A 25,077-nucleotide genomic window follows, 5' to 3' on the forward strand; every position below is an offset into this window, starting at 1 on the left:
AGTCGTTCAAAATCGTTAGAAATAATGCTTTTCATCCGTCGCCTTACTTGGCACTCCATTAAGCATCAGTTCATAATTAAAGCTGTCCACATCCCAGGTCCATCCAACTCCATTGCTGATTCTCTTTCTCGCTTTCAATTTCAGAAATTCAGATCCTTGGCTCCGCATGCAGACTGCAACCCAACGCCGGTACCTCCATTTTCACTAACTACACTACACCTAACCCCCGTCTGAACGAACTAATCCTCCAAGCACAACAAATCATCCCGTCAACGGTTACTCACCAGACCAATTCTCCGCCCACTCATTCCGCATCAGTGCAGCATCCAACGCCTCCAGACAAGGAATCCCCGCGCACGTCATCAAGCTCCTCGGACAGTGGTCTTCCCAGTGGTACCACTTATACATCCGTTCCAAACCAGACGATTTTAAACAGGCTCATTAAAACTAGTGTTCTGACTTGTATTGTATTTAATTGTATTGTATGTGTTTCATTGTGTATGTGTTTCATCCTGTTTCCTGTATGGTGATAGAGCTCATTGTGAGCATGACATTGCACAGCTTGCTGTTCTAAAAAGAATCTCCTTCCATCTTGCGTGCAATCATTAATCCAGGCATCGTCTGTAAGTATGTTACATAATCGTGCTAAAGATTCATATTAACAGGTTATTTGATATAGACAACTGTAAAACTGCTTTATTTTTGGCCTTGTGGCTGTTTCTCTTACAAAGTGTGTGTTCATGTGAAACCATTTCTGTGTTTTAGTTTTACTGAGTTCCTTGGCGCACTCTTCCTCTGAATGGTGACAAATAAATCCATTTTCAATCTCAAGAGTGTTTGGATAAGTTGTCTATCTGCCTAGCTGATGAACTGGGTTTTGAAGTGAGGGCAGAATAACTAGCTTCATTATAAGTTCCACATTTTGGGGATATAACTGCACGCTTCTTCAGCACGCAGTTCAGAACTCCAGCCCAAATTTCCCCGAGTTCCCTCCCCTTTTCTTCCTCCTTTCTCTACTTCAATCAGGCGTGGTCCGCACTTAGCAAAATAATATTAATAATAATAACAATAATAATAATGGCTTAATTAGCTCATTGTTTATAAAATACTAGTTTTTACAATTAAATAATTGGGGGGTGGGGGAAATAGTAGATCTTACCTGTTCAAGGGCAGAAATCAGCACTCTTCTTCTCAAATTTCGGCGTCTGGCTGCAGCACGTCGGCTTTCATGTCCCTGTCGATCTTCCTCCAGCGCAAAAACTATTAAAATTGCAATAAAAATGGCAAGAGGTTCGTCCATAATGCCGGTAGGGTAACGAGGTGGTTCCCACGGCTGAGGTAAGTAAATAGTGGGAGTGTGCTGTGGGTGGGGCCAAGTAGTGACGTAGTCGCTGTCTAACTAGAGAGTCCCAATAATGTGTCTCATGAGGCTGGATGGCTGTTAGAATGCTGTCTAGTTAAACAGCTGTATACGTAGTCAGTGCCTATGTAGAGAGCTCAGTAGGTTTTCAGACAGACCCTGCGTGTAATACATCTATATAATATATGAGTTTCACATTTTTAACTGAATTGCTGAAATAAAATAACTTTTCAAAGCTATTCAAATTTTTTGAGATGGTACTGTATATATATATGTTTGAGTAAAATTAACATTGTTGTTTTATTCTATAAACTACAGACATTTCAAATTAAAATATTGTCATTTAGAGCATTATTGAAAATAAGACATTTCTGAAATAACAAAAAAATGCAGAGCTTTCAGACCTCAAATAATGCAAAGAAAACAAGTTCATATTCATCTTGGCATGGTCTACTCCACCAATCTTTTTGGATAATTTTATACCACTCCTGGTGCAAAAATTCAAGCGGTTCAGCTTGGCTTGATGGCTTGTGATCATCTATCTTCCTCTTGAATATAATCCAGAGGTTTTCAATTTGATAAAATCAAGGAAAAACAGACCTGTATAGCAGTGTTGTACTCTTGTTAGATCCTACTGCTATGACATCATAAACATTACATTATAAATATAATGGTGTTTTGTATACTATGACAGTTTATTAAATTGGGTCCTCTATTAATTTATAAGTTTTGTTTAACAAAGTTCTTGCCAACGCACAGCCTTAACACAATGACTGGCCAATTTACATGAAATTAAATTTATACACTCATTGTTCACAATTTCAGCTCTGTTTCTCTGAATACTTTATCACCCTGTCAATGTCACTGCAGTTCTGATCCACAACCCAATAATATTTGCTCCTGTGGTCCTTATCATTGAAGAACAGGGTGAAAGAAGGATAATAATTAGGGATGCACTGATACCACTTGTTCCTTACCGATACTGATACCAGCTTTTCTGGTATCGGCCGATATCGAGTACCGATAACTGTTTTATCCTTGATAAGATATAATAACCTGATTGGCTGCTCTGCAGTTTCCTCCTTTTTTTTAAAGGTCTGTTAAGATGTTTGGCTGCAGTAGATAATGATTGACAAGGAGCTCATGTTGTCGATATAAAATTATTAAATTGAACATGTAATGATCAAAATATGGTAAAAAAAATAAACAGGAAACTCTTTAGGTGCTCGTATTACAAGATTTATGTGCAGTGTTTCTTTAAGAGACCTGTTAAGCACTATGAGCAGGAGGTCGCCGGTTCGAACCCCCACTCATGCAGCTTTGCCATCAAGCTGCCGGCGTAAAAGGGAGCAAAATTGGCCCTGCTCCCTCTGGGTGGGTAGATGGCGCTCTCTCCCCACATCACTCCTACGGTGATGTCTGCAGCACAGGGCGTCTGTGAGCTGATGTACCAGAGCCGAGCCGCTGTGCTTTCCTCCAAGCGCGCTGGCTGCTCGGTAATGATGCATCGGCAGCAGCTCGAAAAGAAGCGGTGGCTGACTTCACATGTATCGGAGGAAGCATGTGTTAGTCTTCACCCTCCTGGTGTGTTTGAGGTATCACTAGTGATAGTGGGAGTCCTAATGAATGGGTTGGGTAATTGGCCGTGTAAATTGGGGAGAAAATGGGAAAAATTAGAAGAAAAAAAAAAAAGAGAGAGACCTGTTAAGAAACCGTAAATATTAATATTAAATGTATTCTTTCAGCTGATCATGCATAATGACATTCAATCCTAAAACCTTATTATAATTAAGAGAGTGAAGTGTCATGTGAGTAATCTTGTTTGTGCTGACCCAAGTGTCTGAAACTAGTGAGTTGTTTCTGGATATTTGAACTGAACTGTGTATGTGGGTGAGCGTGCAAAGGACAGTTAAGCTGACACCTCAAAACTGAATGTCCAGTCTGTAGTATTTAATGCAAAAGTCAGCACCTAAGCAGCAGAGATGAGGCCAGTGGGTAATAAAAACAGTAGTATTCAATAAATGTTTTAATTCAATCAGTTAGAAACAGTTGCTGAGGAACCGCTTAACTGACCTTTGCACAGTATGTTGTTGTATGGGTGGGGTTAATTCACATTCACGTTATAACGCAGCAATCGAAGGCAGAGGGTTTTAATACTGCTTTAAAACAAATATATTCTTCTGGCTCAAGTTTTATCAAGCACTGTTTGGACCTAAATGAGGATTACTGGCGACTGGTTTGATGGATCTAACTGATATGTGGGGCGAGGAGTCTGAGGTGAGCGCTGTATATGTGTGTGTGCTGAAGTATAGACCTGTAAAAAACGCAGCGGTGAAACAGTGTAAAACGCACACTTTTGGTTCTAATTCAGGAACCATGCATCCTATAGGAAATGCAGGTAAATATGATAAGATAACTGATATTTTAAGGTTTAAACTGGCATATTGGGTGTCCATATTGAACCTATAATTATTCAGAAACACAGACAGATATTCATTATGATATATTATGGCACGTTAAGAGGTTAAGACTGTTACTCAAGCAAGTAATAATTATTTAGATGGTTATTTAGGTAGCTGGCTTGTGTATTCAGATCTGTACTGTATAAACCTTAGACTGTATATAGCTGGACAGAGCCTCGTCTCTCAAAAGTGAAGCCACCACAGGTCGGGCGCCCCCTGCTGTTCGGCTGCAGAAAGCTGTGTAACCCCACCCATCCTCATAGGTTTCAATGGCAAAACAGACAACATTCAATCATGCTTTTTTCTAATATGCTGTAATTCTACCTCCATTATTTAAATGCAGCAGCTAGTTTAACCTCTGCTTACATTGTCAAATTTTTATATCCCCGCAGAATTCGTTTTTTAAAACGTTATTCAGCTCTATTCAAAAAAGGTGTGGTTATGGTAAAAGGGCTGGTTATGGGCGGGGACCAATAAGAGACCGTCAGCTCCGCCCCGCTCTGCAGTCTGTGACCGCGAGGCAGCCCTCAGGGGCGGGGTTATTTAAATGAGTAGGCGGTCTCTCCACAGCCTTTCTCCCTCCTCTGGTCTCTACTGCGTAGAATCAGGTGTCAGGATCGCCAACACGGCGGAAGATTTCGGCTTCATTTTCATTGAATGAATGGGAACGGCGACACAGCGTCCATCTTTTTTTACAGTCTCTCGTATAAACTGATGCAGGAGTTGTAAATCAAATTTATTTGTATAGGGCTTTTTACAACTGGTGTTGGCACAAAGCAGCTTTACAGAAACATGATGTAGGTGCTGGTGGCATAAATCTCATTAAGTAACCAGTCTCATAAAATTACTTGCACCTTACAAATATTGTAGTTTTAATTAATATTAAAACTACACTTGTTTTTATAAAGTTATTAATTAAAAAGCCACAATATCAGGATTTTAATCACTGACTAAAATCCTGATATTGCTGACTCAGATTATGAAGGTCTTAAATTGAATTCTTTTATATGATTATTGGCAGCAACCAGCATTCATGAAATCAACACAGACAACTTGGTGAAAATAAATGGACATTTATTAACACACAAACTAATCTAAACACAAATATTACAAACAGCAGTCAGTATATTTACAATATGAGAGCTAAATGGTTATTTAGCTAAGGGTGTGTGTATGAGGGAGAGAGAGAGAGAGCGGGTGAGTGCGTGCGCGTGTGTGCGCGCGATAGAGACGGAAAGGGGGTTTTCGCGTATGCGAGTGTGCGCATGTGTTCTCGCGGGTGCGCGAGAGGAGCGTGCGTGTGTGCGCGTGCGCGCGGACAAAGGATAAATGGCGCTGAGTTTAAACGTGGAGCGTGGCTCCACTGTAACTGAATTCAGCTGTTCTTTGTTAAGGTCTCTGTTGAGCCAGAACAAAGAACTGAAGCTGACTATTTAAAGAGACAGTTTTAAAGCTATTGCTAGATTCTAGTTTTTAGAAGGGAGAAATACAGTAGCTGTATTTCAGTGTTAGAAAGAGAAAGAGATTTGCATGCAGAGAAAAGTAGGTTGGTTTGCTCACAGAATTTAGTTTAGAATCTAAACAGTTTCATAAATAAAATTACACTTATGTAAAATGTAAAATACAATACAAGTTAAAGATAAAATGTTCTTTATCTAAACTATGCCCAGATGTTTTAAAGTTCAGTCTTACGCAATGGATTTGTTAGATATATCCATGTTTTCCGTCCTCACTGGATTGAGGGAATTTTCAGCCTTCTTGTAGAAAGGGTTTTGACGACGTCCAGGTAAATCTTCTGGGAATGATTCGTCCTTCTGGCTTTGGTTCCAGGAAATTTGTACACAGTTAAGAGAAGGATCTGGTCGCTTTTCTTTTCTTTTCCGAGCTATGTATCTCGTGCAAGCTTGTCTTGAAGAAATAGCCGTGTGTAAACGTTTGGCTAAAGTTTGGCTAAAGTTGTAATCTTGAAGATGTAGGCCTAAAGATGTTCTCTTTGTTCTCTTGGTAGAACAAAGGAGAGGCCTTGGTCTTGATGTTCTGGTCTCTTTGTTCAGATGTTTACCTGTCTGTGGGCAAACTCAAAGAGGCTTTGTTCCTGCCTCAGGGGAGCTTTTGTTACATGTGAAGCCACACCCCTATTTCTTCTTCTGGTGTTTTCTTGCATTGGGCATTACTGGTGGTGCTGCCACCTACAGGCTGGCTAGGGTACCTACAATGATTACAGGACAAAGAGTCAGGCAAAAGATTAAACATAGAATATACAGAATACAGAACCCCCAGTGAGCGCGGAGGCAAGGAAAAACTCCCTCAGAGCTGGAGGAGGAGGAAGAAACCTTGGGAGGACCAAGACTCACATTAAAGGGGGGGACCATCCTACCACTGGTCAAATGGCTTTTAAATTAATTTTAAAAAGTCTTTCATACATCCACATAGGTTTTATATATTCAGGTGTATAGCAGCTCCACTAATGGCTTATAGAGTAAGATGGATGATGAGCAGCTGATCTGTGGTGGGTGATGGAGAAGAGCTGACTTCAGAAACTTCCAGTCTGGCCAGACAGACGACATGAGAGCCTGAGGGTCCAACATCCCTCGGTATCGGGTCAGACAGGTGGGCAGTCAGTAACTCAGAGGAAGGCAGAGAGATGGAATTAGTTTTGACTGGATTTATGTAAAACAGAGAATATAAAAGATTATCAGAGTGTGGCTAATGACTCCGGCAGATCTAAATAAAACAGCCTAACAAAAGGCAGAGCGCCAGAAGGTAACATAGACATGAAGGCTCCCTGAAACACTGGCCTCCACCCACTCCACCGTCCACAAACCTGAGTGACCGTGTGCAGTGGGAGAACAACAGCACCAGCATCTCAGTTTACCACAATTTCCTCTGTCCATGAACCCCTGAATCTGCAGCCTTATCTAAAGGGAAAAACATTAATTACCAAAAGCTAAACTAAACAAGTAAGTTTTCAGTCTAGACTTAAAGATTGAGACTGTGTCTGAGTCCCGAACATATTCGGGGAGATTATTCCAGAGTTGAGGCGCTTTATAAGAGAAAGCTCTTCCTCCTGCAGAGCTCCTCTGAATTTTAGGAACTACTAATAAACCAGCACCCTGAGATCTAAGTAATCGCGGTGGTTCATAACAGGAGATGAGGTCTTGTAAATACTCAGGAGCGAGCCCATGTAGGGCTTTATACGTTAACAGGAGAATTTTATAGTCTATGCGGAATTTGACTGGAAGCCAGTGCAGTGCTGATAGTACTAAATGGGTCGATACCCATTGCCGATACCAATACTATGTGTACGTGCCAGTATCGGTGCCGATACCGATACGTTATCGGTGCAACCTTAACTATAAGCATATGAATACAAGTTAAACACATGCTACTATACCACTGGAAGTAAATGTATCCCTTTTAAGACTAAAAAAAAAAATTCTTTCTTAATTTCATTCTGAAATTGACTATTACATTTCACTTCAACCCAAATCCATTTCACACTGTTTTTTTCCCTTTGGGCGACTTTGTGTATTTAACAAATAATAACATAAGATAATCTCAGGCCTATAGGTTTCATGTCGCACATATATTGAGAAAACACAATGAGATTGCAGATCTGCCATATAAAAGCCTTTTATTAAAACACACAGAAGAGTAAATATAGAGGTGAAGCAATACAAAGATAATTGTTGGTACTGGATAAAAACTATTAAGATACTAAATAATTTAGATGTTCTTAGTAAATTTGAAGAATAAAAAACCTTCAGCAACATATAATACTCAATAAGGGAATGATGAGCGTATAAAACTTGACATATACAATGCAACCAAATAATCACCTATATCCCTCTATAGTAACACATTTTTAATCAGAGAGACTGAATCATAGACAAATGAGAACACCAGCAGAGGGAGTGAATGAGCCTGCAACCTTACTCTCTCTGTGGCTCTGGTGGTGTTTTCCCCTTCTCCTTTCATATGGATGGACCTTAGGTTATAGGTTTGGTCCTAAACATTTAGTTGCAAGCTAAGAATCCTACTTTACTCCTTAAAACTACGACATCTACATTTTAAAGGCTAAGTTATGCTAATCTAACATCTGGTGCAAGCACTGAATGTAAGATGCAAGATGGCGACGCACAGTAGTGCAGCGGCTTCTCACGCTCCTAGCTAACACCCTATTTTGAGCTGTTTTTACGTCAGTTCGGACCCAACTTCCGCTCTTTGGATAACAAGCTTGATCTGCTGCCGCTGAGGATGAGTGTTTCTGATTCACATGTGATGCGAATGACAATAAAATCTCCTTGAATACTTGACAGTGCCCTCATTCGAATGACCTTCCCTTCTCCAGAACTGAACTCTTACCGTAACTACCTAAACTACCCTTTTCTTTTTTTTCCCCTTTTATAATGGTTGTTTGTGCCCTTATATGTTGTGTTGTTAATGTATGATGTTGTAACGGAGCTACTGTTTTTATGCAAAACAAATTTCAGATCATGGATCTGACAATAAAGTATTATCTAATCTAATCTAATCTAATCTAAAAACTGAGCTCTGTCTCACAAAGAATGTCCTGAAATATCAAACATACGAGAAAACACAACATGGAATTCAATAAACATGATTGCTGGATAAGATTCATTTTGCTGAACCTGTAAAATCCATTATTAAATTCAGTTCATGTTTGTTTCTGGTGGAACATGTAGGATTAAGGTGTTCTGTCCAAAAGATTTTAATTGCCGTGAGACAAATTTGGGATAGTTTTCTGTCCTGTGTGAATGCGCTGGTGTTTATTGAGATGACTCTGCTGAGTAAAACTGTTCCCACATTCTGAGCAGTAATATGGTCTCACTCCTGTGTGAATGCGCTGGTGATTATTGAGAGTACCCTTTTTAGTAAAACTCTTCCCACAGTCTGAGCAGTGATACGGTTTCTCACCTGTGTGAATGCGCTGGTGTATTTTGAAATGACTCTGTTGATTAAAACTCTTCCCACAGTATAAACAGTGATACGGTTTCTCTCCTGTGTGAATGCGCTGGTGTTTTATGAGAGTACTCTGTTGAGTAAAACACTTCCCACAGCCTGAGCAGTAATACGGTTTCTCTCCTGTGTGAATGCGCTGGTGTTTTATGAGAGTACTCTGTTGAGTAAAACACTTCCCACAGCCTGAGCAGTAATACGGTTTCTCTCCTGTGTGAATGCGCTGATGCAGTTTGAGAGTCCCCAGTTGATTAAAACTTGTGCCACAGTCTGAGCAGTGATACGGTTTCTCTCCTGAGTGAATGCGCTGGTGTATTTTGAGATGACTCTTTGTAGTAAATCTCTTCCCACAGTCTGAGCAGTGATACGGTTTCTCTCCTGTGTGAATGCGCTGGTGTTTTTTGAGAGTACTCTGTTCAGTAAAACTCTTCCCACAGTCTGAGCAGTGATACGGTTTCTCTCCTGTGTGAATGCGCTGGTGTTTTTTGAGATGACTCTGTTCAGTAAAACTCTTCCCACAGTCTGAGCAGTGATACGGTTTCTCTCCTGTGTGAATGCGCTGGTGTTTTTTGAGATCTCTCTGTTGAGTAAATCTCTTCCCACAGTCTGAGCAGTGATACGGTTTCTCTCCTGTGTGAATGCGCTGGTGTATTTTGAGATGACTCTTTGTAGTAAATCTCTTCCCACAGTCTGAGCAGTGATACGGTTTCTCTCCTGTGTGAATGCGCTGGTGTTTTTTGAGAGTACTCTGTTCAGTAAAACTCTTCCCACAGTCTGAGCAGTGATACGGTTTCTCTCCTGTGTGAATGCGCTGGTGTTTTTTGAGATCACTCTGTTTAGTAAAACTCTTCCCACAGTCTGAGCAGTGATGCGGTTTCTCTCCTGTGTGAATGCGCTGGTGTATTTTGAGATGACTCTGTTTAGTAAAATCTTGACAGAGTGCTGATGTTTCTCCATGTCGGGACTTGGCTTCATTTGTCTGTTAAATGCAACAATTTCTGTGTGTTCTGGAGATTCTTCAGGACGGCTTCTGCTTCACCTCTTTCAGCAGTTTAACACTGCTCTTAGTTAAATATCCTGGTTGTTGGTGATGAATTTCAGGGGAATATTTTCATTTCTGAAAAAAAAAAACAAAGAAAAATGCCATTGAATATTAATATAAAAACAGGTCAATTAACTGAAGAGAACTGTCTAAATCAATCAGTTACACTACACTGACAAAACTACTGGGACATCTTCATATTACCATAAAAGCTTCTGTACTGTACCTGGTGGTCCTCCAGCCACTAGAGGGAGGCCACATTTTGCCATTTGCAATAATCAGGCAGACACCTGCTTAGTGTCTTTATAAGGACTGCCCACAGACAGTCTTGATTCTGTTCCAGTCTCACTAGAAGCTGAGAACTTTCTTAGTTTGAAAGAAAGAAAGACAAATGTCCTTAGGTTTTATTTTAAAGCCTCCTTGGGTGTTCTCCTGGGGCTGCTTTTTGTTTCCCCTTCTTCTGGGGTATTCTTGTGCTTTCTACCTTTTGTTAGTTCTGGATAAAAGACTCAAAGTTGATCTTGAGAAGATACTCGTATTCCCATTTCCCTGAGTATCTTTATTTAAAGGCACACTATGAAGGATTTCCTTGACTGTTGAAGTTTTTAAAGAAGTAAAATTACAGCTTCAGACTCACTGCAGCGCTGCACTGACGTGTAATAGGAGGAATAGCGGTCCTCTCGTGTCTGTGCCGGAGCTCCTCTGAGCTCAAACCAAGCTCTGTAAGTTTGCCTCTTTCGAGAACTGCGACCTGCTTTCCACCCTGCAGTTCTAACCAGGGGCGTCCCTGGCCTGGGCTTCAGGGGCTTTATCCCAGAATCATTTTGCTCAGCTCAGCTGTATTATTAATGATGAGACAGGCCACTGGCCGTGTGTAAATGGAAAATCTCTTAACACTAATCACGTAGCCAGTTCAAGGATGAAGTTCCGCCTTTCAGGAGAAACAGCCAATCAGCCTTCTGGTTTTGCGGAGCGCAGGTTGAGAAGCCCCACCCCGCTCTGTCTCGCTGGGGAGGATTTTTAAGTTCCTGCAGTGGGTTGCAGCTCTGATATTAAAACATATCTGGATATACTGCGATTTTTCTAAGAAAAAGGTAACAGAGCTAACCATGTAAACTGTGATGAGATTGTTTCTGATGGTTAAAAAGACTTGTCTCTGAAACAAAACACACAGAACAAACCTACTGTGTGCTTAATAAAATACAGCCTGTGACAGTCAGTTAGACTAGAAGCTGGAAAGAGACGGAAGATGTCTGTGAAAGCCAGAAAGAGAGACTAATCGGCCTAGAGAACGGACAAGAATAAATATAGGAATCTCTTTCACTCGTTGGCGTGAGCTAAGAGACGCAAACCAGCTGAAAACAGACGCCGAGCTGTCCGGCTTCTTTTTGGACAAGTAAGTCTTATTTTGTTGCTCTGGTGTTTCGTCAAGATATTCTAGCTAGCTTCATATTCATAACGTTACTTCATAGAGTCGTAGTCCGGGTTTTGTTGTTTGTGGATATATATGATGGTTATAGTGAGGTAGAATTTACATGAACAGTGGTGTGAAAAAACATCAAACTAATTTAAATATTAGTCAAAGACAAATAATACAGGTAAACACAAAATGCTATTTTTAATGAACGTTTTTATTATTAAGGGAGGAAAGAAAAATCCAAACCTACATGGCCCTGTGTGAAAAAGTGATTACCCCCTAAACCGAATAGCTGGTCGGGCCACCCTTAGCAGCAACAACTGCAACCAAGCATTTGCGATAACTTGAAGTGAGTCTTTTACAGCGTTGTGGAGCAATTTTGGTCCACTCATCTTTGCAGAATTTTTGTAATTCAGCCACATTGGAGAGTTTTCGATGCCACAGCATCTCAACTGGATTCAGGTCAGGACTTTGACTAGGCCACTCCAAAGTCTTCATTTTGTTTTTATACTGCCATTCAGAGGTGGACTTGCTGGTGTGTTCTGGATCATTGTCCTGCTGTTGAACCCAAGTTCGTTTCAGCTTGAGGTAGTGCTGGACGATATGGCCAAAATTTATATCACGATATATTCCTTAAATTTCGGTTGATACGATATAATTTCGATATTGATATAAATACTTAAATAGGCCTCAGAAAACTGCCAAGAAGCCCTGCAATCCCTGCAGCACTATGAATTTAAATTATTATGTAACTGTGTATTTGCACTTTTTGTATGGCTGGCATCAGATACCCTCATTATATGCACATCTATCTATCTATCTATCTATCTATCTATCTATCTATCTATCTATCTATCTATCTATCTATCGGAAATCTGTACCTACTACTGTCTGAAAATTTAATTTAAGCCTTTGAAACCTCCTTTCACAAAAACTTTAATACTTTAGAAATAAAAGTAGTCAAAATAAATCAATGCTCAATATTATTTGCATATAGCAAAATAATAACATGACGTCCCTGTCAAACATAAGACTATATAACTATTACCAATAAAAATAACTTTAAATTACAACAGAGGCCGAGCTTCTTATTCTTGGGGAACAAATTTAACAGATTAAAACAAAAGTGTTTCAACTAGGATATATAATACAATAAGCCTTTATAAATAAAGCGACAAGATTTTCCCGTCAAATAAACAAACCTACAGGCTTTATCAACTATGAATAACTTAGTTACAACATAAGCTATAAAAGTGCTTCAGTCAGTATAAGAAAAATATTGTATGTAGTGGAGTTGCTTGAAGTGGTGGAACAGATTAGATGTATTAAAGGTCACCTTCCGCGAAAATCCGATTTTTCTTGTTTTTTGTGGAATACAGTAGGTCTCTCCGAGTTGAATGTGTACACCTGCACATTAAACTGTTTTGCAGCCCCCATTGTCTGCAGGAGCTAAGCAAACAAATACCCCCTCCCCCCCTCCGAAAAACTGGTGAATTTTGAATTATGTTTCTGCCTACGTAGGCAGAAACTCACAGACCAGCCCACCTTGGCTCGAGAAACTCCCAGAGGCGGAGCTGAAGCGACGCAACATCACCGCTCATCAGTTAGGAGGTGGGAGGCAGTGAGCGGCAGAGCAGTGGAGGGGCGTCGCAGTGCTCCTAGCCAATCAGAGGAGAGATATTTGCATGCTGTTTGCATGTATGAATATTCATGAGCAAAGCTGGAATCCGGTCATTTTGGACACACCCCTAAAAGTCCATTAAAAAAGAGCTATACAGAGACACCCGAGCACTTTTTTTTTACAAAAACGGCTCACATGTCATTCATTCATACTAGAGACCACAACTAGACATTTTAAAATGAAAGAAAAAACGACGGAAGGTGAGCTTTAACATTACCGCTGCTGGTCGGCTGCACTCTCCGGCACAATTTGCAGCAAAGCGGCAAGGGAGCGGACCCGCGGCCGAGCGAGAGGATCCACAGCCGAGCGAGAGGACCCGCGGCCGAGCGAGCTGACTCGAACCGAGTCTACCTTAGCCTTGGATCCGCTCGTGCCGGCTCCGGCTCACGCCTGTCCGTGATTCTAATACATATCGATATACCACAAAACTGATATCACCGTTATTGAAACATTTCTTATCGCGATAAATACCGATATCGAATTATTGTCCAGGCCTAGCTTGAGGTCACGAACAGATGGTCGGACATTCGCTTTCAGGATCTTTTGGTAGACAGCAGAATTCATAGTTCCATTTATCACAGCCGGTCTTCCAGACCCTGACGCAGCAAAACAGCTCCAGACCATCACACTACCACCACCATGTTTTACTGTTGGTATAATGATCTTTTCTGGAATGCAGTGTTACTTTTATGCTAGATGTACTGGGACACACACCTTCCAAAGGGTTCAACTTTTGTCTCATCGGTTCACAGAATGTTTTCCCAAGTCTTGGGGATCATCAAGGTGTGTTTTGGAAAAATTGAGACGAGCTTTAATGTTCTTTTTGCTCAGCAGAGGTTTTCGTCTAGGAACTCTGCCATGTCGGCCATTTTTGCCCAGTTCTTTGGATGTTGTTGTGGGGTCTTTTGTGACCTCTTGAATGAATCGTTGCTGCGCTCTTGCGCTAATTTTGGGCGGCCGGCCACTCCTGGAAAGGTTCACCACTGTTCCGTGTCTTTTGCCATTTGTGAACAATGGCTCTCACTGTGGTTCGCTGGATTCCCAAAGCTTTGGAAATGGCTTTATTACCCTTTCCAGACTTATAGATCTCAGTTAACTTCTTTCTCAATTTTTCCTGAATTTCTTTGGATCTTGTCATGATGTGTATCTTTTAAGGATATTTTGGTGGACTTCACTTTGTCTGGCAGGTTCTATTTAAGTGATGTCTTCATTGAGAACAGGTGTGGCAATAATCAGGCCTGGGTGTGGCTAGAGACAGTGTACTCAGGTTTCAGAAACCACAGTGACGGTATGTTTTAACAAGGAGGCAATCACTTTTTCACACAGGGCCATGTAGGTTTGGATTTTTTTCTCCCTTAATAATAAACACCTTTATTTAAAAATAGCATTTTGTGTTTAACTGTGTTGGGTTTGACTAACATTTAAATTGGTTTGATGTTTTAAAACATGTGTGACAAACATGCAAAAAATCAGGAAAACAGGAAGGAGGCAAACACTTTTTCACACCACTGTATATATATATATATATATATATATATATATATATATATATATATATATATATATATATATATATATATATATATAAGCCATTTTAAATGCATATGGCCTAGAGGGGTGCACTAACGTATGCACTAATATCGGCAGCATTTTGAAATATTGTGAACAATATTATACAATAAAATATCACCCACCCCTAATTATCATGTCAGGGTACTATATATATATATATATATATATATATATATATATATATATATATATATATATATTTATTTTTTTATTATTTTTTTTTTTTACTGTTTTTAGCAAAAGAAAAATTCACACTGTGCTCATTTCCCCATTACATATCTACTAGAGACAGATTGCATCTGTCCAGTATCATTTATTTTACTTTAATCCTGGATATATGGAGATATTCAGAGTGCATTATTAATATCCTGAAATTCTGGATCATTGACTTCTGTTACAAATCTGATAAAATTCTTGTATTATTTAATATCTCAGTTATGGGTGTGCCACATATCATATTGTATGAAATAATACAATTAAATATTATTTTTTTTTGCAGTAGTGTGTTCAAGAAATATATTTTTTTATTTCAGTAATGTTAGCTACAGATTATAAAATGCTTGCAACTTTAGCTAGCTAGCTAACAGCTACCAATAAAAAAACTGCTGGTACCTTTAGCTAGCAAGCAAACTTTAGCTACTGATTATAAAACGCTTGCAACTAGCAAACATTAACTATTGGCAATAAAATGCTTGCAGCTAGCGGACATTAGCTACCGGTTATGAAGCGCTTGCAATTTTAACTAGCTAGCTAACATTAGCTACCAATAAAAAAACTGCTGGTACCTTTAGCTAGCAAGCAAACTTTAGCTACTGATTATAAAACGCTTGCAACTAGCAAACATTAACTATTGGTAATAAAATGCTTGCAGCTAGCGGACATTAGCTACCGGTTATTAAGTGCTTGCAACTTGATCTAGCTAGCTAACATTAGCTACCGGTTATGAAGCGCTTGCAATTTTAACTAGCTAGCTAACATTAGCTACAAATTTAAAAAATGCTGGTACCTTTAGCTAGTAAGCTAGCATTAGCTACCTGTTATAAAACGCTTGCAACTTTAGCAACATTAGATACTGATAAAAAAAAAACATTGGTACCTTTAACACGAGCTACTACTTTATTAGCTACTTGCAACTTTAGCTAACATTCCCAGCAAAAAGCTACACATCGGCCCTTCGTGGGCTAAGTGTGGGCACTGTGGGCAGGGGCTAGCCCATTAAAATTCCAAACAGGCCCAACATGGGTTTTCTGTGGGCAGCCTGTTCATTGGCTGGCCCACTCAAATCCTATAAAAGGCCGCTGTGGGCTAGCCTGAACTGGTCCAGTGCATTAATGCCCCTGTAGGCCCAGTGTGGGAATTATTTGGACAGCCAACACTTTGATGCGCCCACACAAATCCCAGGCAGGCCCACTGTGGGTCAGCCCACATTCAGCCTGCACCATTTCACACCCTGAAGGGCCAGTGTGGGTTATATGTGGGCAACCCGCACTCTGGCATGCCCACACAAATCCCAGGCAGGCCCACTGTGGGTCAGCCCACATTCAGCCTGCACCATTTCACGCCCTGAAGGGCCAGTGTGGGTTATATGTGGGCAACCCGCACTCTGGCATGCCCACACAAATCCCATGCAGAGCCAGTGTGGGTCAGCCCAAATTCAGTCTGCACCATTTCACACCCTGAAGGGCCAGTGTGGGTTATATGTGGGCAACCCGCACTCTGGCATGCCCACACAAATCCCATGCAGAGCCAGTGTGGGTCAGCCCAAATTCAGCCTGCACTATTTCACACCCTGAAGGGCCAGTGTGGGTTATATGTGGGCAACCCGCACTCTGGCATGCCCACACAAATCCCATGCAGAGCCAGTGTGGGTCAGCCCACATTCAGCCTGCACTATTTCACACCCTGAAGGGCCAGTGTGGGTTATATGTGGGCAACCCGCACTCTGGCATGCCCACACAAATCCCATGCAGAGCCAGTGTGGGTCAGCCCAAATTCAGCCTGCACTATTTCACACCCTGAAGGGCCAGTGTGGGTTATATGTGGGCAACCCGCACTCTGGCATGCCCACACAAATCCCATGCAGAGCCAGTGTGGGTCAGCCCAAATTCAGCCTGCACTATTTCACACCCTGAAGGGCCAGTGTGGGTTATATGTGGGCAACCCGCACTCTGGCATGCCCACACAAATCCCAGGCAGGCCCACTGTGGGTCAGCCCACATTCAGCCTGCACCATTTCACACCCTGAAGGGCCAGTGTGGGTTATATGTGGGCAACCCGCACTCTGGCATGCCTACACAAATCCCATGCAGAGCCAGTGTGGGTCAGCCCAAATTCAGCATGCACTATTTCACACCCTGAAGGGCCAGTGTGGGTTAAATGTGGGCAACCCACACTCTGGCATGCCCACACAAATCCCATGCAGAGCCAGTGCACTGCACCATTTCACACCCTGAAGGGCCAGTGTAGGATATATGTGGGCAAAACACTTTAGCATGCCTACACAAATCCCATGCAGAGCCAGTGTGGGTCAGCCCAAATTCAGCCTGCACCATTTTACATCCTGAAGGGCCAGTGTAGGATATATGTGGGCAAAGCACAGTTTAGCATGCCCATACAATTCCCATGCAGAGCCAGTGTGGTCAGCCCAAATTCAGCCTGCACCATTTCATACCCTGAAGGGCCGGTATGGGTTATATGTCTGCAACCTGCACTTTGGCATGTGCACACAAATGTCATGCAGGGACACTGTGGGTCAGCCCAAATTCAGCCTGCACCATTTACACACTATAGGCATTGTGGGTTATATGTGGGCAGCACGCACACATATGTGAGCATGCCCACACAAATCCTATGCTAGGTTACTCTGGGTCAGCCCAAATTTACCATTCAATATTTTACAATCTGAAAGTTTGTGTCATAACAAGTTCATATGAAGGGTATCTGAATATTTTTTATTGTTTTTGTCTGTGAGAGCTAGGTAGATTAGCTAGCTTAGTGGATAGGAGCAACACTGTGTGAAATGTAGCATCAGCTCTGAAATATTTTCTAAACCAAAAGTGGAGAAAAATCAAGGTACCACAGCAGAGTTGTGCAGAGACCTTTGGAGGGGCAGGTGCTCAAAGTCAAAAGGGTGCACATGGAGCAAAAATTTGAAACACCTGTAATATCATTGATAAACTCTGATGCACATAAAACACACACACACACACACACACACACACCCAGTAACATCTCATATTTGTCAAGACATATACTGTATAGCTATACATTTTTATTTATAAAAATATTTTTATTTAATATTTTGGATAGCTACGAATTTGCTCCATGGTGCTGATTCATAATCTCACCTTTATTATTGGTAGTGCTGATAATAAATAAATAAAAATATTAAATTATAAATGTATTTGTGCTTGACTATACACTTTGTGTAAGCCAGCAAGCAAGGTTATAAAAGTTACATATTTTTTTATTTTTGCATGTGATATTTAATTTGTGTGTATTCGTGTGGGCGCGACAGGGCAGTGAGGGCATGTCAATGTGGATCATGTGACCGACGAATCCACCCCCCTCCCCCTCCCCCCTCCCTGCACGTGCCTTTACCACAGAGCAACGATCAAGCTTAAAGGCAAAGTCAGTGAGTGACTTTGGTCTGTCAAAGTGACTAAAAGGTAAGTTATAATTTCTGTTCTACTATCCGCTTTTCTATTTTTTGCTAATGTATGCTAATGTGGTGCTAATGCAGTTACCACTCTCAGGTTATTGTAGCATTATAAGGGTAGCTATGTCGAAGTTAGCATTGTGCTAAAAAAAGTTAGCATTGTGCTAAGTTAGAATGAGAATTTACCTCACATTTAAATAACACAAGGGGCTCCCAAGTTGGCAGCTTATCTCGGCTCTTGGAGAAAGACTGCTGTTAAGTAAGTTAACTTTATATCCAAGTATGTCAACAATAACCAGCTAAGGGAACAATGGCTTGCTAAGGGAAATATTAAGGGAAATGGAAAATGGAAAGATATCCACTTAAGCTAAGGGAAAGATAGCCAGTTAAGCTAAGGGAAAGATAGCCAGTTAAGCTAACGGAAAGCTAGCCAGCTAAGCTAACGGAAATATAGCCAGTTAAGCTAAGGGAAAGATAGCCAGTTAAGCTAAGGGAAAGATAGCCAGTTAAGCTAACGGAAAGCTAGCCAGCTAAGCTAACGGAAATATAGCCAGTTAAGCTAAGGGAAAGATATCCAGCTAAGCTAAGGGAAATATAGCCAGTTAAGCTAAGGGAAAGATATCCAGCTAAGCTAAGGGAAAGATAGCCAGTTAAGCTAAGGGAAAGATATCATTTTAAAAAGTTTTGGTATTTTTGTGAACCTGAAATCCTGATATCGGCCACCTCACATGTTTATAGAATGTAACTACCAGTCACACACAGTGACTGTAAAGGCTATTTATGTTTCACCATGAATAGCCTGAAGAAATTCAAATTCAAATTCAAACTATCACTATATAAGAATCACTGTAATCAAATACAGTCTGCAAATTTCTCTAAAATTAAGCATTGTACATGAAAAGACACTAACAGATGTAGTATTTACCTGACTGCATTCTCATATCTCTATATTATTATTTTAAGAGGCCGTGAGAAGATCAATCATGCCACCACCAAAGGATGCAGAGATCGAGCAGGTTGCAAAGGTTTGGCTTTGGAATGCACGGGACCGTTCAGGTGGACGGAAGCATCGTCTCATGCAGTCTCTTCAAAAAAATAGTTAATTTATGATCTATGCTATATTAATGCATAAACAATATTCATTTTTGATATTATGATTAACTATATCTGTTCTATTTATGTAAAATACATGTGTCTATTTTCTCCTTCATTATTATTGCTGTGAGATAAAAACCTTAATGCAAAAACTAATGTTATATTCAATTAGAATTTTTTTTTACTGGTTTGATTGGGATGACATTTTGGTTCCAAGTCTACAAGCAAGAGGAATAAAATTAATAATAGAGATCAGGGGTGGGTTTCCTGAAAGCTTCGTTACGCTAAGAACTTCGTTAACTCGTACTTAAGATTGATCGTTAATTAAAGAGTGTTTCCCAAACCCGTGCGTAACTAAAGTACTACGTAAACTCGCTCGCAGATTAACGAGTGCCCTCACCCACTCGTTATTCTTAAGAGCTTCTTTAAGGGATCTCTACTTGCAGTTCAGCACCTTAAACACCAGGGACCGCCAATTTTGAGGGAGAAAAATTATAATTTCCCTTGTTGAAGCAATTATATTTTGTTACTATTAATTATAACAAATTATATATATATATATATATATATATATATATATATATATATATATATATAAAATTATTATAATAATTAATATATTATATTATATTATATTATATTATATTATATTATATTATTTGACGTGTCTGCGGGTGCTCCGGTTTCCTCCCACAGTCCAAAGCTAATTGGATGTCGGATAAAAATTGCCCCTTAGGTCTGAGTGGATGTGTCTGTGTGTCTGTCTGCCCTGCGATGGATTGGCGGCCTGTCCAGGGTGTATTCTGCCTTCAGCCCGATCCCGGCTGGTATAGACTCCAGCCAGTGAGTGAATGAGTTATATTATATTATATTATATTATATTATAATGCCAACTTTGTCTGTGGCTTGTAGTCTGACTGGGCATACTGGAATTGACCAATCAAACCCATAAATTATTAAAATACAGATTCCTGTAGATGATGCTCACGGTCTAAGCAAAGCTGCAAAGTCACCAAGTCCGTGGATTCTGTAATCAGGCTGTTACTGTGGAATACACACTTATATACACTTCCCACCAGCCCGGGAATTACAGCACAATACAATATATTTCCATGCTATTGGGAAAATCCCTGGTACTGTAGGTCCGGTGCAGGGGACGCCTGCGGTGTCTTTAATCACACCTACACGTATTGTAAAGGGTATCGGTGAATGTGCAGGTAATATTTAATATTATTCTTTATTTAGATGCTTCTAACCAACATTGTGGCCGTTCATCTGGGCAAACTCTGGGGTGTGTCAGCTCGCAAATATATAAATACCAGTCAGTTGACACGTCTCATTTAATGTTTTTTTTTTTTTTACATTGTCGATTAATATTAAAAATATGAAAATAATTAATTGACGCATATGGAATTAACAAAAGTTAACAAAAAGGTGCATGGCCTTTACAATCCCCTGACCTAAACCCAACTGAGATGGTGATTTAGGATGAGCTGGAGCATTACAGAGTGTGTGTGTGTGTGTGTGTGTGTGTGTGTGTGTGTGTGTGTGTGTGTATATATATATATATATATATATATATATACACACACACACCGGAACATACGTATATGTATTATTATATTATTTTTATATTATTAATAATTATAATAATAATAAATTAATATTATCAATATTACTATTAATAATATTAGTACAATATCTATTAATATAATATATATATATATTAACAATAATAGTTTTAAAAAGTAAAAAAAGTTTAATTTTTATTAAACATTTATATATAAACATATGACTTATTTATTTAGTCATATGTATCTTTAGGAGTATTTTATTAATGCCAAAGTACATCCTTTTGTAATTTAAATTTCAAAATATGTATAATATTGATGATTACAACACTTTTTTTACATTTTTATGGTGTAATACTGAATAAATACTGCATAATAATCGATATTTGTGGATCGATTGAGCGCGCTGTTTCGGGGGAGGAGTCAACAAAGATGTTCTTTAACCTCCTTTGTTAATTTTCACGTTGCGAAGCTCTTTGGGAAACACTCGCAGAACTGGCTCGTTCTTTACTCACGTCATTTGTTATTGGCTAAGGTTGACTGTTTTCGGGAAACCCACCCCAGAGGCTTTGTTCCAGTAGCAATAATAGTATCAGTTTATTATTCATCTACTACATCAGTCTAGTGCATTTAAGTATTTATTCAAGAATATGATTTGCTGTTTTTATTGATGTTTATATATATAAATAGATATATATATGAATTTAAGTTGTATAATTCTTTGTTATTTTGTATTATGTTTGATATTTATATCATACTGTTTATTTTAAATACTGTTTTTGCAAATGGAGATATTTATGCAGTACATGTTTATCTACATGCTAAAATATAAATTTGGGATTTATTATTAAGTAATTTACTTAAATAATGTTGTGTGTTGTTTATATTTCATACATGATACTTTGTAATAAATTAATTAATTTACTATACACTTTAAATTGTGTTATTTATTTAATTGTTTTACAGCCAGTTGCAAAAAATGTCAAAGTGCCAATAGCACAGCTTTAAATTTTCTTCCTTGAAAAGTGTTCTCTGTTCAATATTGCACAGTTTTGGGGCCACAATTGGTTTTCCACTGAGGGCATGAGTCAGTGTGTGTGTGTGTGTGTGTGTGTGTGTGTGTGTGTGTGTGTGTTAGAGCTCTGCAAATCTCTGTTGGCCCAATGGGCCAATGCTTTGGTGTTGATTTTGTATAGAGGAGTAAATCTTCGCTGGCCAAATGTGGGCTGCCTGAAAAGGGCCCACGCCGTGGGGCCGACGCTATACTGGTGAGCAAATCTCCATTGGCCCAATGTGGGCTGCCTGAAATGGGCCGACGCCATGGTGCTGGTGCCGTCCCGATGAGCAAATCTCCGTTGGCCCTAAGTGGGCTGCCCATATGGGGGCGATACTGCACCGACGTGCAAATCCCCAATGGTCCGATTTGGGCTGCCCATATGGGGCCGATGGCGTGGGGCCGATACCGCACCGATGTGCAAATCCCCAATGGCCCGATGTGGGCTGCCCATATGGGGCCGATGGCGTGGGGCCGATACCGCACCAACGTGCAAGTCCCCAATGGCCCGATGTGGGCTGCCCATATGGGGCCGATGGCGTGGGGCCGATACCGCACCAACGTGCAAGTCCCCAATGGCCCGATGTGGGCTGCCCATATGGGGCCGATGGCGTGGGGCCGATACCGCACCGATGTGCAAATCCCCAATGGCCCGATGTGGGCTGCCCATATGGGGCCGATGGCGTGGGGCCGATACCGCACCGATGTGCAAATCCCCGATGGCCCGATGTGGGCTGCCCATACGGGGCCGATGTGTTGGCCCACATTGGGCCCTCATTGGCCCAGTGTGGGCATGTTTGCTGGGTTAGCTACCCGGATAGACAAATCGCTGAGGACATTAGCTTGTTAGCTAAATAACTGGTTTTGAATGAAACATTTTACATCATTTTATTCTAGGATATTTTGCTAGCATCACAAAGCTGAAATCAGGTTTGAATTGTTTGTAATGTCTGTATTACGTGAGTTTTGTTGAAAAAAACAATTTAGCACCGTACTTTATGATAATATTCTGACTCAGAACACATGATTCTTTAATACAACAGAATTATAAAGACAAATATATTTATTTTAGCCATTGACAGCATGATTTATATTAGAAGAATAAATAAAATCAGTGGATTTTAGAGGTTTGACTGTAATATCTGTAATAAAACTAGAGTTGCTGGGTAATACAGTTTTGCGGTTTATCAATATATTCTGTCTATTCGCCTAATATAAAAGATGCTGCCAGTAAATTAAATAAGGAATTTTTCATTATGCTTATTTTATTAAACATTGCTTAATATCTCTACAAAAACACTTTTTAATCTGTCTTATACTCGAATTAATAGCAGCATTTTTAACTTTAAACATGTTTTTAACCACTATTTATTCATAAAACACGGAGCTCAGCACCTACCCGCAGCACAGAAACACACAGACCGCTGCTGAGGTACGGTGGCTCAGAAAGACCAAACGTAGCGTAACTGCAGTTCACCACTAAACAGCAGGGGCCGCCAAAACTTCATTTAACAGCATTAAAGTGCCTTATTTTATAAAGGTCATCTAAAACAAAGGTATTTTATTACTCTGTTACACTTACAACAGTAATAAACGCTGTAAAATCTGTCCTGGTTCTGATCCGCTATCAGTCTGAACCCAGAAGCAGATCCATGCTGAGACTGGACCACTGTGTGTTTGGAGACCCTGATTTTATGACAGGTCCAGATCAGATTTAACCCACATTTATCTCAGATTTATCCTCTCCTGAGTCTGTGGGTCAGAGTCAGACTGCTGAGCAGAGCTAGGAGAAGATCCAGTGCTGGTGGTGTAAATGCTGCACATGCTGAAGGTGGTGTAGGAGCGAATGTAGAACAGCGTGTTGGAGAGAGGGAGAGAGAGAGAGAGAGACTTCTCCATACCTTCTGTAGTTCAGCTGATCCTGCTCTTAGTGATGGGTCTGACGACCCTGAAACCTCGACACATGCGCCGAGCTGTCAAGGCGAAACCCCGTGTCGGTGCGCGTATCAAGTTAAGGAAAACCACGTGACCGATACACTTCCTGTATCGTTTGGTAGCGATGGGTCTGACAACACTGAAACTTCAGCGCATGCACCGAGCAAACAAGGCGAACCCCTGTGTCAGACCGCGTATCATTTTAAGGAAAACCACGTGACCGATGCATTTCTTCGCGCAGTTGCTTGCAATGACTTTCTTAGTCCAGCAGATGTCGCCATTAAGTGATACAGCAACACAGTTTCAACACAGTGTCGATACAGTTTGGGAAATGTGCCATACACCCAATGAGGCTTCATCTGCCCATCACTACCTGCTCTTCCTCCGGTGCTGCGAGAGAACTGCAGACCCCGGAAGCTCAGCCTCATCCGGGTTATGTAGAGCCCCGCCCCCTCCCCCGCTATATCACATTATACCCCATCACCGCTAGAGGGAGCCCGCGAGGGAGTCCTCAATGCATGGAGCTGAATGGAGCTAAACAGCTAAACTCTCATTTAAAACACTGTAGAACTACTTCTCTGGAGTTTTCCTTTAATTTTACAAAGTAGAACAAAGTATTTCACTAAAATAGGAAAGAAAACGTACCTCTATATTTCCATTTTCTAAAACTAATGTTTTTTATTCAGTAGATTTACTAGCATTACTGCTACTGATGCTGGAGTTACACACAGAACATGTTTAATAGGATTAAAACTGCAGTTCATAGGCTTTAATAATCTCTGCAATTATGTGGTTTTGAGGAAATGAGTAAAAGTTTTATTCTATAAAGCATCAAACTTTCTTAAATTATTATTTTGTTAAAAACAATATTTTTTAAATGTTTCATACATTTTAGAATAAAAATGTATACAGTTTTATACATTTCAGACTCTGTCAAGTGACTGAGATTCAGAGCAGATTCTGAAGTGGGCTTTGTCCTCTATAGAGATTCTCTGATTGCTCCTGTACAACTCCAACAAACAGCACTTACTAATTCTATTCTACTACAAAATTCTCATTCTACTACAAAATATTATCCATTTTAGACAGAACTTTTTGTACACATTAAAGGAAGAAGTTACTGATGTTGAGACTATTTGGGCCAGATTATCAAACAGATTAACACCATTTTATGTTTGGGGTCAATTTGACCCATTCAATGTTAAAGCATTTATGTAAGTAGTTAATCTCATTTTATTTACCTCATATTT

At 40.2% G+C, this 25,077-nt stretch overlaps 2 protein-coding genes across 4 annotated transcripts in view; both read right to left on the reverse strand.

Annotated features, from left to right (window-relative positions):
- LOC125801430 (zinc finger protein 239-like) overlaps positions 1 to 25,077 on the reverse strand; it is a 269,977-nt gene that overhangs the window by 103,668 nt on the left and 141,232 nt on the right. Inside the window, exon 1 of one of the 3 annotated variants that reach the window (XM_049478164.1) lies at positions 23,794 to 23,819. The exons of the other annotated variants lie outside the window; for them this stretch is intronic. The gene's annotated coding sequence lies outside the window, so the exon portion shown is untranslated. Of the gene's footprint in view, positions 1 to 23,793; positions 23,820 to 25,077 lie in introns of those variants that run through there. 3 annotated transcript variants of the gene reach the window in all.
- On the reverse strand, positions 4,880 to 24,255 carry LOC125801675 (zinc finger protein OZF-like). The gene is made up of 2 exons (XM_049478471.1): positions 24,201 to 24,255; positions 4,880 to 9,783 (listed from the first exon to the last, which is right to left on the reverse strand). The coding sequence occupies exons 1-2, from the start codon at positions 24,253 to 24,255 to the stop codon at positions 8,555 to 8,557; spliced, it is 1,284 nt and encodes a 427-aa protein (XP_049334428.1). The 3' UTR covers positions 4,880 to 8,554.

The sequence above is a fragment of the Astyanax mexicanus genome, chromosome 4, assembly GCF_023375975.1.
Source record: "Astyanax mexicanus isolate ESR-SI-001 chromosome 4, AstMex3_surface, whole genome shotgun sequence".
Taxonomy (NCBI): Eukaryota; Metazoa; Chordata; class Actinopteri; order Characiformes; family Acestrorhamphidae; genus Astyanax; species Astyanax mexicanus.

Coding starts and splice junctions, on each gene's coding strand:
- LOC125801675 (XM_049478471.1), bottom strand. CDS start 24,255: ATGAGGCTGAGCTTCCGGGGTCTGCAGTTCTCTCGCAGCACCGGAGGA. Junction 9,784..24,200: donor CAGCACCGGAGGAAGAGCAG/GTAGTGATGGGC, acceptor GTTGCATTTAAC/AGACAAATGAAGCCAAGTCC.